Genomic DNA, 16948 nt, shown 5'->3' with positions numbered 1-16948 from the left:
ATTTATTTATTTGACAGACAAGAGATCACAAGTAGGCAGAGAGGCAGGCAAAGAAAGAGGAGGAAGCAGGCTCCCCGCTGAGCAGAGAGCCCGATGCGGGGCTCGATCCCAGGACCCTGGGATCATGACCTGAGCTGAAGGCAGAGGCTTTAACCCACTGAGCCACCCAGGCGCCCCTTGAACGGTGAGTATTTTTAATCTTTTAAAACACACAGTGTCTGAGAATTTTCTCCTACAAACCATTTCTGCTCAACATTTCATGTGCTATATTCATATACTGTTTTAAAATTTTTTCATGTAAGGAATGACACTCAATTTGTTCACCCTTCCCTTCATTACCTAGTCTCAATCACTGTGTGGTCGACTCTTGTTTTCTTTGGCTGTAAAGCCATCAGACTTTCCAGAAATGTCTCAGATACCCAGACCTCATTTCTGTGGGCTTTTTTTCAAATATAATTTCTCATTTTCCATAATCTTCTATCTAACCATGAGAATGCTGACCACTTCCTGCTTAAAATTTATTTGAGGAAAGTCCCTTTTTGTTGATCCAAGTTCCTATATTTCCCCAGTTCTGCTTTTTCCTATGATCCTACAAGAAGAAAAGAAATCCAAACGTATGAAGTAGTTCCAAATGTTGGTTTGCATGAAACCGTGTGATGGTTCTTTTTTTTCCATTTTAAAGATTTTATTTATTTATTTGAGAGAGTGAGCAGGACGAGAGGGGCAGAAGCAGAGGGCAGAGGGAGAGAGGAAGAAGCAGACTCCCTACTGAGTGGGGAGCCCAACGTGGGGCTCAATCCCAGGACACTGGGATCAAGACGTGAACCAAAGGCAGACACTTAACGGACTGAGCCACCCAGATCCCCCAACCCTGTGATGGTCCTTATCTATAAGAATCAGAATTGAATTCTGATATGTGCCCTAACTCTGGGCATAATTTCATCTTCATTGTCACACTGGAGTTTACATTTTTCCTGATCGTCTGTTCTCATGAAACTTCATTCAAAAAAACCTTCTTAAGAGAGGCCATTTCAAGGTTTATAACCAAAAGTATAAAGTGCTTTCTTCTGAGGATGCAATGTGCAGGGTTTAATCTCTCCCGAAGAGGGGCTGGTCGCCCACGGTGAATCACGCCCAGCCTCGGTGAAGCTCGCTTGGCCGATTCGAATCCCACCCAGGAAGTCTGCGGGTTTCAGAACCACAGGTGTCTGAGGGACCAGGTCATTGACCTCTCTCGGCAGCTGAGCAAGACACACGCGTGCCAGGTGGGGCTCAGATCCAGCGCTTGTCAAATGCGATGCCCAGTTGAGTCGACCCACCCAGGTACAGGTAGAAAGACAGAAATGCAAGTCTTCAGTCCAGAGCGTGGGCTCCTCACCATACAGGGCTAACTCGGGGCAGCGGAAGCAAAGATGGGGTATACTCTCCTTATGGGCAGATGGTCCCAAGAGAAGAAGAGCTGGGAGACAGGAGCAAATAGGAGCGGTGACCATTCCCCGCTGCGGCCACCGTGATAAGTCACTCTGTTGGCCGTGGGAAGCATAAGAATCGCTGCGGTTCTGATTGGCATTTCTCTGATGATTACTGATGCTGAGCACCTTTTCATAGATGTGTTGGCTTTTTGTGTTTCCTTTTTGGAAAAATGTCTCGTCAGTTCCTTTGCCCATTTTTTGAAATTGGGTTTTTTTTTGTTTCGTTGTGGGTGTTTGTGTTTGGTTTCTTGCTGTTGAACTGTATGAGTTCCTAAGTATTGTAAATATTGACCCCTAATCAGATTTGTGGTTTACAGAAGTTTTCTCCCATTCTGTAGGCTGCCTTTTTAATTTCGTTGCCGGTTTCCTTTGCTGGGCAGAAGCTTTTTCGTTTGACGGGCTCCTACTTCTTGATTTTTCCTCTTGTTGCCTGTGATTTGGGCTAAAAAAAAAAAAATCATTGCCAAGACCAATGTCGAGGAGCTTTCCCCCTATGTTTCCTTTAAGGAGTTTTGTGGTTTCGGTTGCTATGCTGAAGTCTTCAGTCCACGCCCACACACAGGTGAGAGGTGACTCTGTCCCATCAATCATGAGGGTTGCAACCATGGAGATTCTCAGGCTGGGGACCATACCAGGATATCTCAGCAGGAAGGACATACTTATTGGGAGATTTAGATATTGACGCCCCCGCCTGTCATAGTAGGTTCTTAACCATGGTTGCACCGTGAAATTACCCAGGGAGCTTGAAAAACCCCCCCATGCCTGGGCCCCACGTACACGGATTGTGATTGAATCGGTCTGGGGCATAGCCAGGGCTTTCACAGGCGAAGTTGAACAACCTGTTCTCAGACTTGAACGTGCATCAGATTCACCTGAGGGTCTTCTGAAAACTCGCTGCTGGCAGGTCCCAGATCAGTTTCTGATTCAGTAGGACTGGAGTTGAGCCCGAAAATTTGCCTCTCTAACAAGCCAGACCCACGTAATGCGGAATGCTGCCGGGCTGGAAACCGCACTTTGAAAACCCAGGGCTCCTGGGTCAATACATTTGACTCCTGACGTCTGCATTTTAAGTAGAGCCGGATGATCCCCGAATGAGTGCTATAAAGACCAGTCTTTGCAAAACCGTCCCCGGGACATTGTTTATATCTACTGCTTTAGGTACTGAGATGAGGAGGCCCGGAGACCGCGTCACTGAGAATGTCTCCTTTCCTTTGTTCCCATCCAAGCTGACTTTCGGCTCCGTGCACGTTGCCTTGGGGGACATGTGCAGGGTAAGTTATTTGGATTTTGTCTTTAGGGGCCTACTGGTCTTAGGGGATCATAAGGGGGTTTGGAGAGGTAAAGCGACGCGAGGACATCTGGGTCTCCAGGAAGGGCGCAGGGGAAAGGCTGCTTCTCCACCCTTTTTGAAGAGGGAAGAGACTGGACGGGCCAGGGAGGCCCGTTGTTGGTGCTGAGAAAAGAGGGAATGTGCCGACTTTATGTGCAAAATGATTATGAAATGGATGGCATGCACGTGTGCACACACACACACCCCAACTCTGAAACCACCGCATCAGACCCGGGAACTGCGTGCACAAGCCCTGGGAGGCAAGGCTCACCCAGGCTTCTCGAAGGATGAGTTAGGTTTTGGGAGAGTCAGGTAGGGAGAAGCTCGGAGATGGAAAAGAAACCGAGTCCTAGAAAATCAGTGTTTCTTTCCGCACGTCGCAGTGGGCAGACCGACACGCCTCGTACACTAGCCACGCGTTCAATACTTAAGCGTTTTCCACCTGGCTGCATTTCCTACCTAACCTGGTTTTTTTTTTTTCTCAAAAATCAAACTCAGTAAGTAGACTTAGAATATACACTGGGAAGTCGGAGCTTTATTTCATATCGCTCAAAATGTATAAATTTAAGCCTTCTCTAGCTCATCGCTTCGTTAAAATCCTCTATCTACTCCCAAATGGGGGGAGCAAAAGTTTATGATTTTGTAGCGTTTGCTTTTCTTAAATCTTAAACCCTTTTGACACCCATTGGTCAAATCGTGAACGACAATTCTTTCTGTTCAGAAACTTGGGTTGGCGTCACGGAAACTGCCCCCAAACTAGGAATAAAGACTATATACACAAGCAGATTTGTATTAACTTTCACAACGATTTAAATTTTCATACTCCTGCTTACATTATCACACACAAACGGCCGGTAGGGTCCTGCTAGTCACAAGTCCGAAAGAGCGGGCTGGGAGCACCACCTGGTGGCAGGATGGTTATTAACACCTTCGCCCTTGGCTGGACCTTCCGGAATTTCTGACCTGAGCCTCCAACCTAACAGGCTGTTCTCCAGTTTTCAGCGTGCCCTCCTATTTGAATTAATGGATTATTCCCCAAATCTCCTCGCATGTTTTCAGGCTCTGGTATTGAGCCCTTCCCCCCAGCAGATGCTCTCGCCCCCAAGTATCCGACCTCACCTCCTGCATCCCAAAGACACCGGAGACTCCCCGCCGTGCACTAGTTCCAAGGCCCTCCCCTCCACACCAGAATGTTTATTGTCACAGTCTTCCACACCACTGCACAAAAACGAGGTTCTGCACCCCCCAAAAGAGCCCATCCACCAAGATCCGTATACTATTCCTCAAGGAGAGATGGGCCTCCCTTAGGGGTTCCTTCCCCTTGGAAAGTGAAAACCCCACCCAACCTTCTCAGGGCTCCTTGCCTTTTGCGGACTTGGAAAACCTGTTCCATCAGGAATAGCCTGTGAGCTGTACAAACACGCTTTTCCATTTCCGGGTTTCACCTCCCCGGAACATGGTTCTGTTACTTTCCTTCCAAAGATATTTGCTGTGGCATTGTTTGTAATTTAAAAAAAAAAAAAAAAAAAAAAAAAAATGAGGACTAACCCAGAAGTCAATCAATGGGAAGTTCTTTAAGTAAATGGGAGGTCCCTTAAGTAAAACCTTACAGCTGTACGATGCGCACAGCAGAGCCATTACAAATCATAATAAGACGGATCTACAAATTCAATACAAGGCTGGGTGGAAACGGTCCAGAGCGGTACTTGTCTGATCCCATTTTTCCAAAAGCATTGTTTGTAGCGCCAGGTCAGTATACACAGAATATCGTTAAGATCACATACCCTGTTGTTAATACTGGTTCTTTTTGACAGGTGGAATTTGAAGGGCGTTCAGCCTCTATGGTACACATTCCCGAATTGCAATGTTTAGAAGTAGGTGGGAATCTTAGAATCAGGAAAGATTTATATATTTTTAAAACTGGCCCATATTTTTTAAATAGCCCTTAATTTTACTGATCTAATGCTCTGAGTTTCCCTCCTGGTGTCCCCACCGTTTATCCACAGATAGGGGCACGGGACAGCACTGGCTGAAAGAAGCGGTGCTCGGCCTCCGAAGGCTGACCGTGGAAACTGGGCCTGGGAAAATGGAGCGTAGGGCAGGGCGTGACAGGTGCCCAGAGCTCTCGGATCATGTGGGCAAATTACTGAACCTCTGCAAGCCTGCTTCCTCCTCTGAAAGCGGAAACCATAATCCCCAAGACAGCTGAGTGTGGGCTGGAAATGGGAACGGCCCTGGAGGGGTGCCTGGGACACCAGGTCTGAGAATACCGAGGGACAATTGGATAGAGATGGGCTCTAGATGGCAGAGAAGCTCGCATCGCCGCTCCCGGGGCCGTGCTGCTGTGGCTCATGGCGCTCTGGCTGAGGTTCTAGAAGCTTCTGCAGTGTGCTGGGCTCCTTGCTGTGTGGGCCAGGTGACGGGGTCTGATGGCATCCCCCGCTACTGGGAAACCCCTTCTAACTTGGCTTTTGATTCTTCTGCTCTCAAAACCACTTTGTCGAATGTTGCTGGTCATCTTGTGTTTCAACATTAGACAACTTTTTATAGGTCCCTGGAATCCTTTCTGTTGTCGGAATATCCAGTAGTGGCACAGTTCTGGAGCCAGAGTCACCTGACTTTTTTAACCTCTTGGTGCTTTAGTTCCCTCTGATATAAACTGAGCACAGCCACAGTCCCTCCATCAGGGGATCCTGGGAGTGGCGAGTAAGTTCGGAAGGGCTGGTCCTGCCACAGAGTGAGCCCTCCTGAGGGTCAGCTGCGGCTGGGGAGCCCTTGCTTTCTTCTCCGACTCTCCATCCCTCTCTCCCTTTATTCCAGAAACATCCGCCGAGCTTGCCACTATGCAAGGAGGGTCCAACATTGGCGTTTCTGCCCTCAGAGACACGCTGATGAGAGTTCTGCCCTCCCTGGTTAGTGAATGCCAGATAAGAGTTTGAAAAAGGGAAACAGGACGGCCTGACCCTTTGGGAGTTCAGAGCATGAGGCCTTGCCTGGCGTGGACCCGGGGGGGTGGGGGGGGGGGGGGGCGGGGGGAGGCGGGTGGGGGGGCTGTTTAGAGGAGGCCACTCCGAACTGATGAAGTCCAAACTGCGTCTTGGAGGAATCCCAGAAGGGAGCCAAGTTTGCGTGGACGGGTGACATGGGGGCGGTGTGCGTGGCACTTGGGAGGGGAGACGGAGGACTAAGGACTAGGTCAGGAGGGGCTTGCCCCTGGGGAGCTGGAAGGGGCAACCCACCCAGCCATCTGTTTTGGATCTGTGGATCCGCCCTCGGCTTCCCCCACTCCCCTCACCCCCACAATGGCTCTGCAGTACAAGTTGTACGGCTGTAACATTTTACTTACTGGAGCTCTATCCATCAACATTTCCGTTCGTCCTAATTTTTTTTCTAAATTACAAAGTCACGACTAGCATATTTGGATGGGAAACAACACAGCGCCGATGTCCACACTTTCTGCCTGTGCTTGTCTTTGGAAAAAGTTTTGTTGCCTTGTCTCAAGTGGGAACATTCACCTTGTATTTGATCTATCTCTACGACCCGTATGCATATACAGAGAATCTGAACCTAGCTCAGTTTATAGAGTCCTTTTTCTTTGTAGCATTTAAATACATCTTGTACTTTAGACTGGCTGTGAATTTCTGTAATAGTTGCAAAAAGAGCACAGAGAGTCCCCGTAGAACCCCCACCTGGGTTCCCCTGTTGTTAGCATCTTCTAGGACTATGCTACATTTCTTGACACAGTATTATTAGTGAACCCTGTTACTTTTTTCGGGTTCCATTAATTTTCCCCTAGTGCTCAGAGTACCTTATGACATGTAGTCGGCCTGTCTCCTTAGGCTGCTATGAGCTGCGACAGTCACTTGTTTTCCTTGTTTTGGATGACCTTGGCAGTTCTGCAGATCACTGGTCAGGGATTTTGTAGAGTAGCCCTCCGTTTGGGTTTTTCCGATGTTTTTCTCCTGATGAGACTGGGGTTATGGGTTTTGAGGAGGGAGAGCCACAGAGGTGAAGTGCCCTGCTTGACGCATCGTATCAGGGATACCTGCTAGCAGTGAACTTAGTTTTCCGTTTGTCCGTCAGTTTCTATTAAGCTAAATATGGGTTCCCACTGACGTGTCTAAGCAACCCAGGGCCACGTTCTGTCCTTCCCAACCCTCCTCACCCCTCGGCCCGCCATAAGCTCTATTTTCGACCGAGCCCCTTTATATCTTAACTTTCTGAAGCACCCCCCCACCCCTGGCCATGCCCCTCCTTACTCACAGATAAGATGGCTAAGGCTTGAAGCTTTACAAGCTACACACACCTTCCCATGTGACCGCGGGCTCAAGGGAACAATCGCACAGGATGGTTTCGCTCCATCACTCTCAAGTCCCTCAACTGTGGCGCATCTGTGCGGGCTGCCCCCCCCCCCCCCCCCCGCTCTGTCCCCACCACCTGACCTTAAAGCCCCCTGCTGTGTCAGCCAGCTCTCACTCCCCTCAGAAGCCTTTCCCTTCACGATGCTGTGGGGTTTAGAGCAAACCAGGGCAGCCTTGTCAAGCCCCCTCTGCCTCCGTGCTCCCCACTGCTCTCGGCTCTAGGGTAGTGAGGGAAATTCTAGACACTGCCATTTCTCCTGATTCTAGCCGGGGTATCAGGAGGAGGCTCCCCCTCTTCCTGGTTCCCAGAATTTATCTGGGGCTTCTGAGTTTCCTCCTGGTCTTCACACAGGCCAGGCCCTTGTCTGAGATCCAGCTGGCATCTCTCGCCCTCTCTGTCTTGCTCCTCTCTGACCATCTCCCCCTCTTAAACCTTATCCAGGGAGAGGAAATACCATTTTAGGTGTATGTATTTCGAACATCTAGAACTCGACTGCAACTTTCTTGGGTCCTGTGACACCGACCCTTCCCTGACGCAGTGACTGCCTCAGAGCCCCCTTCCCACCAGAGGAAGGTCTGGGGATTGGGGGAGGGGACTCTCACTGGTAAACGTCTTACGAGGCCTTTCTGTTTCCCTAATCCCCCTTTGGCCTGGGAACGCCTGTCAGCACCTAAATTGGCTTTGGCGGACCAGGAGCAGCCAGAACGTCAGTGTGCCCGCAGTGCGTCAGTGGAGGGGGAAGTTTTATGATGTGGATAAGGTATTAGAACACAGAGTTAGCGGGAGCTGGAAAACTCACCCTCATCCTCTTCGGGAAACATGGACAGAAGGCTTGATCAAGTCTGGCTTTTCACTTAGGACATTTGCGAAGGGAGAAGTTGAAAGCGCACAGAGCAGAAGTGGGGTGGTGGGTTGCCATACTCTTCTCTACCACTACTGCCCTCTTGACCTTGGCCTTCAGTTCCCACATCCCTGCAATAAGGTGGCCCTTCCAGCTCTCAAGTACAATGGCTTTTTGTGGTGTCTTGGCCCATTATTTGAGACAGTGGCTTCAGGAAACACAGGAATGGGTTGCAACGAATGGAAACACCCAGGTTTTCAGATAGTTGGTCTGCAACCTGGGACTGCCTCAAAAAGGGAATTTGCAGAGGACTGCAAGACCTTGCCTTGGCCCTGCTTGTGCAGTCAGACATGCTGTTGAAAGGAGACAGACAGTCCTATTCATGATGCTGAAATAGGCTTCAATTTGTTTAGCTGGACCATCATGTACAGTTGCACAGGTTGTCCACTGCTCAAGAGTAGTTGGCGATATTGCCAAGTGAGGCTGTAATCCAGCCCTCCTTCTTCATACCTAGCTCTCTGCTCTGATCTGGGGCTACATAAGCCACAGGAAGTATGCCTTCAGCTAACTTTTTCATCCAGAGGGCTGCCATTTTCTCATGGATTTTGAAGTTTTTGTATAGACTAGCGCTTTAAGCTTTTGTTTAAAATGAGAAATAACAGGCACCTGGGTAGCTCAGTTGGTTAAGCAACAGCCTTCTGCTCAGGTCATGATCCTGGAATCCCAGGATCGAGTCCCACATCGGGCTCCCAGCACCATGGGGAGTCTGCTTCTCCCGCTGACCTTTTCCCTTCTCACGCTCGCTCTCTCAAATAAATAAAATCTTTAAAATAAATAAATAAATAAAAGGAGAAATAATGTACAAATGGTGAAAAACTGGTGGGGAATGAGCCTAACGGGGCTAACAGAGTGCTCTGGAGGGTGGGTTAAGGGGCTCGGGAGTAAGGGAAGAATGGGGAGTAGGAAGTAGGGGAAAAGCTATGGAATTGTGGGAACAGGTGCGGGAGGACCATGAGCTGGACAGCAGCTGCTACCTGCGGCCGAGTCCTGTGGCCCACATCACCTGTGTCTGTGCTGACCAGGGAGGGGCCGCGGGCCTGGAGGTACCTTAGGAAGCTGACTGGGGCTCCCAGACGTGGGCCCGCAGCAGCCATGCCCTCAGGAGCTCTGCACCTCAATCTCAAGCCAGGATGGACTCACATCTGATGCGGTTTTGTGTAGAGGAATCCTCTCGTGCATTCCTTCATCTAAATCTATTGCTTAAGAAGCGGTTCTTTCCTATGACTCCTTCCACTGTAGCTTTTCTGTTCTCCATGTTGAATTTTTTTTGGACACACAACTGATGGCAGGTTCCTGGGGCTGTCCTAGGTCTTGAGCCCTCTTCAGGGCTCCACGGGATTTCCCTGTGTGGCTGGCCTGCATGTGGGAGAAGCCACCCGCTGCCCTGTGAGTGCTCGGCAGCCCACTGAGGCCGGAGGAAAGAAGCACGGCTAGCACCCTGCCCGTGGCTCCCCGGGCCCGCTGTGGGCCACAGCCCAGGGGAGCGGGAGGGGCAGGGCAGGGAGAGCAGGGCTGGCTACTGAGGGCCAAGTGTGAGGCTCAAGTAGAGGGCCGGCTCACTCTGGCCTCTTTCTGCATGGGACTAGGCTTCCGGTTTGCAGTGATCATCCTGCCTCGGTGTCAATGTCATTGCCCTCTTTCATGGTTACTGGTTGTGTGGAAACACCTGAGAAGGTTCACTTGATTTGAATAAGTGGCCCAGGTTCCTAAGCTTGCCCGGCACAGCACCGACTAGACTGTGAGCGTCGCCCCACCATGTGCCGGGCTTGGCGGGAGCCCAGCTGACTGGCCTGTGATCGGCTGACCCTTTGTGGCTGGGGAGCCACGGTGTGTGTGTCTGTCTTTTCTAGAAAGGCTGGCCAGCAGTCCAGCCTGAAGTTCAGCCCACTTGTTCAGCCCTACTGGCAATCCTTTTTACTTCCTTTTTTTTTTTTAATTTAAGATTTTATTGATTTATTTGAGAGAGAAAGTGAATGACAGCGCACATGTCGGGGCAGAGGAGGGCAGAGGGAGAGGGAGAGGCAGGCTTCCTGCTGAGCAGGGAGCCAAGGCTGTACTCGACCCAGGACCCCGAGATCATGACCTGAGCCAAAGGCAGGCGCTTAACTGACTGAACCACTCAGGCGACCCTTTACTTACTTTTTAAAACTTCATTTTTGACCAAATTGTTCGAGGGAAACCAAGAGACTGGTAGCAGGTAGATGAGATCTCTGAGCTCACTATCATGAAGGGTGTGTTCCCTTGGGGGGAACAGTAATGATACAATGTGTGTGGAGCGGGGTGCGTGTGTGTGCATAAAAATGTCACCCCGGTCCCACCCTGTCCCCAGTGTCCGGCAAGAAGAAACACATCCTATCCCTTTCCAAGTGAATCTCTTAGCCAGGGGTCAGCCGATGTTCTCTAGGAAGTAAGTATTTTAGACTCTGTGGGCCAAGAGGCTCATGAAAGACATGAGGTAGGTACTTACATAATAAGAGAAAAACACATCGCACGCTTATTTAATTGATAAAATTCAAACAATAATCGAGTGCACTTTTTTGTAATATAGGTCTAATAATGACAAGGATGGCATTCTCTGGGGATAATCACATTCGTGTATTTGGAGTTCAAGGTTAGCGTTCCTTAGCATCAGATTGATTACAAATGTTTATCTGTAAAAATTATTCTTCACCCCCATCCCCCACGCCCCCCCACCCCCGCTGGATTTGGCCCTTGTGCTGCAGTTTGCTGACTCCTGTGCTTAACCCTTCAGAGGCGCTCTGAGAGCCCCGAATCCAGGAATCCAGTTCGCTCATCAGACCGAATCAGGAAATTAACACTTCCTGCCTCGTGAATGCTCGCGAGCTTGCAGCCACCCGGTCCCTCATTCGCTGGATGTTTACTGCGCTGCTACCGCGGGCCAGGTGCGGGCTGAGGTGCGGGGACACTGGGGGTGAGACTCCCTCTCTGCACCCCACGCCCGCTGGGGGACCCACACCCACCTCGCTCTGTGCTGTTTTGGAAACCCGTGGAACACAGATGAAGGAACGCAAATGTTATTTCTCTGCTTTATAGAACAAAAGATGAGTTTAGGCAATCCTAAACGGAATTCAAATGTGATGTGTGGTGAAGTTTATAAAAACACACCGAAGTTTTCTTTTTCTTTTTTTTTCTTTTAAAGATTTTATTTATTTGACAGAGATCACAAGTAGGGAGAGGCAGGCAGAGAGAGAGGAGGAAGCAGGCTCCCTGCTGAGCAGAGAATCCGATGTGCTGCTCTATCCCAGGGTCCTGGGATCATGACCTGAGCTGGAAGCAAAGGCTTTAACCCACTGAGCCACCCAGGCGCCCCTCACACTTGAAGTTTTCTAAGTCAAAGAAAAAATGTCGCAGTTTCTCTCCCTCCTTTTCCCCTGATCCTGCTCTCCAGAGCAAACTGATGTTAACCTTTTGGTGAGGCTCCTTGTAGCTCCCCCCCCCCCCCCACCATGCACACCCACAACTCCCCCCATATGTGTTCTATTTGTATCATTCATTTAAATCGTTTTATAAATAACGTTCTGCCCCTGAATTTCAGTTTTGAAATTTTAAAGCACAGTCAAGAAATGATTTGGCAACAGTTAAGAAATCACAAGTTCCCTTCTTCCCACATAAACTTCTGCAAACTGCATGCCGGGTTCTGCTGGTGGTAAAGCCGCCGAGTTCAGGAAGTTGGCCAGTTTCTTTGCTCTGAGCACACCGAGTAACAGAGGGGAGCCCTCCCTGGTGCTGCAGGTGACCGATGAGAAATTAGGACGACAGAGCCTGGTAAGCCACTTCTGTTCTCTTAACAAAGCTTTCCCACGAAATGCATGATTTCTGATGGACTCCGAAATGCAGCTTGGGGGCAAACAATGCAAACACAGAACGGGATAAATGGGGTCAGCAGGTATTAGAGCACCTCTCAGTGATGGGCACTAGACATTGAAAATCAAATACAGTGGTCTGACTGGTTTGAACAGGACAACAAGCAGATTCTAAGTTAGGAGCTGACTGGTCCTGCCAGAAACAGTAGTCTCTTCTAGAACCAAAGGGTTGGAAACAAAGTGAGCAGCACAAGTGTTTTTCCTTCGCTATCTCTACAAACGAAGGACAAATTCTCATCTCACATGCTCTGGTCACTTGCTAGGGCCTCGGCAAAGCCTGAAATTAGCATACTCCAAGGCATGTTCAATATTCGTTGCTACTTTTCTTGTTCAGGACTTTTAAGTAAACCTGTTATCGTTTCTACAATTGTATTCTGTAGTCAGGAGGTCGGTGTTTGCTACTGTCGGGAAAGGTCAGGCTGAAAAACAAAATTTATAATTTGAAGAAGTGATGTACTTTCGGGGCGCCTGGGTGGTGCAGTGGGTTAAGCCTCTGCCTTCGGCTCAGGTCATGGTCCCGGGGTCCTGGGATCAAGCCCCGTATCGGGCTCTCTGCTCAGCAGGGAGCCTGCTTCCCTCTCTCTCTCTGCCTGCCTCTCTGCCTACTTGTCATCTCTCTCTGTCAAATAAATAAAATCGTTTTTTAAAATTTTACATTTTATTTCCAGTTAGTTAACATATAGTGTAATATTTGTTTCGGGGGTACAATACAGTGATTCAACACTTCCATGCAAAACCCAGTGTTCATCACAAGCACATTCCTTAATCCCCATCACCTGTTTCCTACACCCCCCCCCCCCCTCCCTGGTGACCATCAGTGTGTTCTCTAGAGTTAAGAGTCTGTTTCTTGGTTTGCCTCTCTCTCTCTGTGTGTGTGTGTGTGTCTCTCTCTCTCTCTCTGTTTCTCTCTCTCTCTTTCCTCACCCCCTTTCCTCATCTGTTTTTGTTTCTTCAGTTCCACAAATGAGTGTGATCACACGGTATTTGTCTTTCTCTGACTTATTTTGCTCAGTGTTATACTGTCTACATCCAACCACATGGTTGCAAAAGGCAAGATTGCATTCTTTTCGATGGCTGAATGAAGTTAATTTTGAAATCCACGCGATGCCCATTTTAGGTCTTGAAAGGAATTAGGTTCGTACCGCAGTTCAATGATGCTTTGTGAACGGACTGCAACAGCCCAACAGGGCCGCCAACACATGGGGAACTGGGATTGAAGTTATCCGATTTCTACTTGGCCTGTGAAGCTGCTATGCAAGCCACAGCCAATATAATTGTATTATAAGAAATGAAAATGGAATCATAAAAAACTCAAACTAGCTTGGAAACGTGCCCTGCTTCCCTCCCTCCCATTGGTGATATGGGTAGGACCTCGCGGGCCCCTGGCCTTGGAGCAGAGGTTGTTAGCTTTGACTGTGCATTAGAATCACAGGGGAACCCCCAGACTGATGAAATCAGAATGTTGGGGCCCGGGCCTGTCGGTTCGTAACTTCTCAGCCTTGCAGCTTTCTCAAGGTGAGTCCAAGAGCCATGGCCTTAGAACAGTGGCCCACAGGGCCTTCTGGTCCTTTGCTTAAAGAGCACAGTGCTTTTGTAGGGAGTGAGAAGGTTCCAGGAAGAGCCAGATCTCCCTCATTAGCCCCTTGGTTGGATTTCAGAAAGCAAAATCAAGGCTCTGAGTGTGCCTCATCTGCAAAGCCCAGGATGTGGCTTGTGGAAAGCCCAGACTTCAGCAACATCAGGGTAGGTGCGCAGAGGAGGATGGCGTTACTCATGGTTTGTCTTAGCAAGTCCGCTGGCGATTATTTGTAAGGGCATCTTAGGGTCAGCTCCAGAGTCCACCGAGGGGCTCGTCATTCCAAAGGAATGTGTTAACTTCAGCCGCATTATTAAACAGAGCTGAGGGATTTGTTGTTTTTGAAACTCTTACCAACCACCTCCGGAATTTGAATCCTGAATGTTCCTGGTGTGGCTATGAGTTCTCTGTGGACCGTCCAAACCAGACCATAGCCAAACAGCTGCTTGCTTCTAGAATTACCAAAGTGCGAACTCCTCGGGGATCTCTAGGCTCAGCTGCAGCTCTGCCACCTACCATTTGAGTAGCTTCTTCGGGCCTCAGGTTCCCCATCTGTAAAATGGGGTCTTTTTTTTTTTTTTAAAGATTTTATTTATTTGACAGACAGAGATCACAAGTAGGCAGAGAGGTGGGCAGAGAGAGAGAGGGAAGCAGGCTCCCTGCTGAGCAGAGAGCCAGATGCGGGGCTCGATCCCAGGACCCCGGGACCATGACCTGAGCCAAAGGCAGAGGCTTAACCCACTGAGCCACCCAGGCGCCCATGGAAAATGGGGTCTTAAAGTAGCACGTGCCATACTGACAATCATGCTATTTGAATCCCCCGAAATACAGTAGGGAGCACTTGAGTGCCTTGCCAGGAAGCAAACCCCAGGACCAGTGCAAGTCACACGTTTTTGTATTTAATCCTCATAAAAGCCAGGAAATTGGGATCCATCTCTTCGTTGACATGCGGATTCAACATGGTAGTGGTTTCTCTCCCAAAGCCGTTAGCGAATCCATCAGATTTGGGAAGGATAAAATATCTTTTGATTAGTTGTAAATTTCACCTAAGCTGACAAACCCTGTCAACCATTTCTTTACTAATTTACTTTCATAATGTCTCCGCGGGCAACAGATTCAACAGCAAGTGAATCAGAACCCATAAAAAATTATAAATAGGTTCCCGCTGGGCAAAAATTCAAGTCTGGTCGAACACCACATCACGCCCAAATGGCTAAGTAATTCAACTGACCATGTTTTAGAATCAGAAGGTTCTCCTGGGTTATCCGCGGGACCCATCCTGAGAAAGGGGATACAGCTTAGGAGATGGTCTGAGACAAAGGAAGCCTTTGAAGAGGGAGAAGGAAGGAGGCATCATTGCAGAAAGTTTGCAGCCTAGGAAGAGGATGTAGAAAGACAAAAACATGTTTCATTTCAGGATGGCAGGCTTGTCCCCCACCTCACCCCCACCCTGCCCCCCACCCCCAGATGATTTTTGCCTGAGATTGTGAAATTGTGTAGCAAAACATACAGGGTTGAGGTGAGCATCGCCCAGTGGGGGCACTTCCTTTGCACCCAGCACCATCTGTTTCTGTCCTGCCCGCGCCCCTCACCCCCTCGGGCGGGGTTCCGGGGGTGGCCCCTCACGGCGTCCTCAGCGAAGGCAGACTTTTCTGAACGCATCTTCAGAACTCCCTGGTCTTCTGTCATTGTGGTTTTGGCGTCCGTTGGTGTCCAAGCGGAGAAGGCAGGTGTGAGGGAGAACTAGGGTCAGTTGTTCTCGTTGTGCTGTTTGGGTCCTTCCGAACCCAAAGGTGACACCTGGTCTGTTGTCAGCGATGGACCCAACTGAAGGACGGAGCATGCATGGAAAATAGGAAAACAGTTGTGAAATCGCTTCCTCTGTAGCTAGAAACCGTGCTATTTGGCGGGGAGGGAAGTTAGCAGGGTGTGTGTGTGTGTGTGTGTGTGTGTGTGTGTGTGTGTGTGTGAGAGAGAGAGAGAGAGAGAGAGAGAGAATGAGATTCCTATGCTTTCTTTAAGGAAATGGGTCCTGACTTTTTCTGGGTGTTCCAAGGCAACACCCAGTGAGAGATCCAGACCACGCAGAGCCAGTCATCCTCAGGGAACGTTCTAGGCAGGGAGCTCACCAGCCTTTCTGAACAACGGCTTCCTCGGGCGGCTGGGCTTTGTCTAGGCACTGGGTTCCACCGGCCGCTCTCAGTCCCCGCTGCCCATTCTCGGGCTCCGCAAACTTGGTGGCTCAAGACAACAGAACTGGATCCTCTCAGCTTCTTGGCGGCTCTGAGGGAAATGTTCCAGGTCCTTCTCTTGGCTCCTGGTGGGGGCCAGCAGCCCTGGGCATTCCTTGCAAACTTCCCTCTTCTAAGGACATCAGGCGCTGGACTGGGGAGACCCTCACTCGGCATGGCCTCGCTTTGACTGGATTCTGTGGCCAAAGACCCTACTTCCGAATCAGTTCAGACTCATGGGTACAGAGGTTAGAGGTTCAGCTCGTCTTTCGGGGGGTTTCAACTGAACCCGCAACATTCCCCTTTTCTGACCCTTGCCCTCCACCTTCGCTGCTCCCGGTCGAATATTTCTCTCCCTGCCTGTGGCTGTCTCCCCACCTTGTGCCCCTGTGCCTGATCTGAACCCCGGAGTGAGACCGTGGACAACCAGGGCCAGCTTCTCATTAGAGAGCTCTTCTGTTCTTAGAAGCCACAGGGCCTAGGGCCCGTGACACTTATAGGAAAGCTTTCATTTTCTTTAAAATCAGGAAAATCATATAATTCAGGCCAGACTGTGTTTCTCTTTATGCCAATGTGGTCATAAAAGAGAATTTTGACTTTTTTTTTTTATCTTAATGGACGAAGGATTGCACAAAGGCCAAAGTGTGTTGGCCCCACCTCCTAATTTCTGATTTACCAGAGAGGAAAATTCAGGAATTGCTAATATGTCCCCAGTGAAGGAGACTGAAGTATTTTTTAAAATGTCTTTATTTATTCTGGAGCAAGAGCGAGCGAGAGAGCATGGGGGGAGGAGCAGAGGAAGAGGGACAGGGAGACTCTATGCTGAGCGTAGAGCCTGACACGGGGCTCAACCTCACAACCCTGAGATCGTGACCCGGGCTGAAACGACGAGTCGGATGCTTAGCCAAGGTCCCCTAGGAGACAGGAGTATCGATCCACAATCCCTTACCTGAAACCCACGGGCCAGCATGGCGTCAGAGTTCAGAATTCATATTTTAGCAAGATGATATGTTACAAAACACTTCCAACAGGTGCAAGTCACCCACATGGCTATTTCTTCCATGAAAGGAGAAATCTCCCGCTAACTAGCTAAATACAGATTATAGTAGCCTTACAGTCAGTTCAGGTCCGGTTTGGGTGGCCAGTAAGTCCTAAAAAACAAAGTTCTCTGGTGCTCGGATTTTTTAGGATT

General features: G+C 49.4%; 1 protein-coding gene across 4 annotated transcripts in view; it reads left to right on the top strand.

The window, feature by feature from the left end:
- Positions 1–50: 50 nt before the first annotated feature.
- TLR8 (toll like receptor 8) overlaps positions 51–16948 on the top strand; it is a 42386-nt gene continuing 25488 nt past the window's right edge. The window contains exons 1-3 of one of the 4 annotated variants that reach the window (XM_059385496.1): positions 51–184; positions 2631–2743; positions 11622–11851. In XM_059385496.1, coding sequence (XP_059241479.1) covers positions 11714–11851 — 138 coding nt within the window. In that variant the 5' untranslated portion in view covers positions 51–184; positions 2631–2743; positions 11622–11713. Of the gene's footprint in view, positions 185–2630; positions 2744–11621; positions 11852–16948 lie in introns of those variants that run through there. The other 3 variants (XM_059385498.1, XR_009401313.1, XM_059385497.1) reach the window with 3 other exon arrangements.

This window comes from Mustela nigripes, chromosome X, assembly GCF_022355385.1.
Source record: "Mustela nigripes isolate SB6536 chromosome X, MUSNIG.SB6536, whole genome shotgun sequence".
Taxonomy (NCBI): Eukaryota; Metazoa; Chordata; class Mammalia; order Carnivora; family Mustelidae; genus Mustela; species Mustela nigripes.
This window is presented reverse-complemented; position numbering and strand designations above follow the sequence as displayed.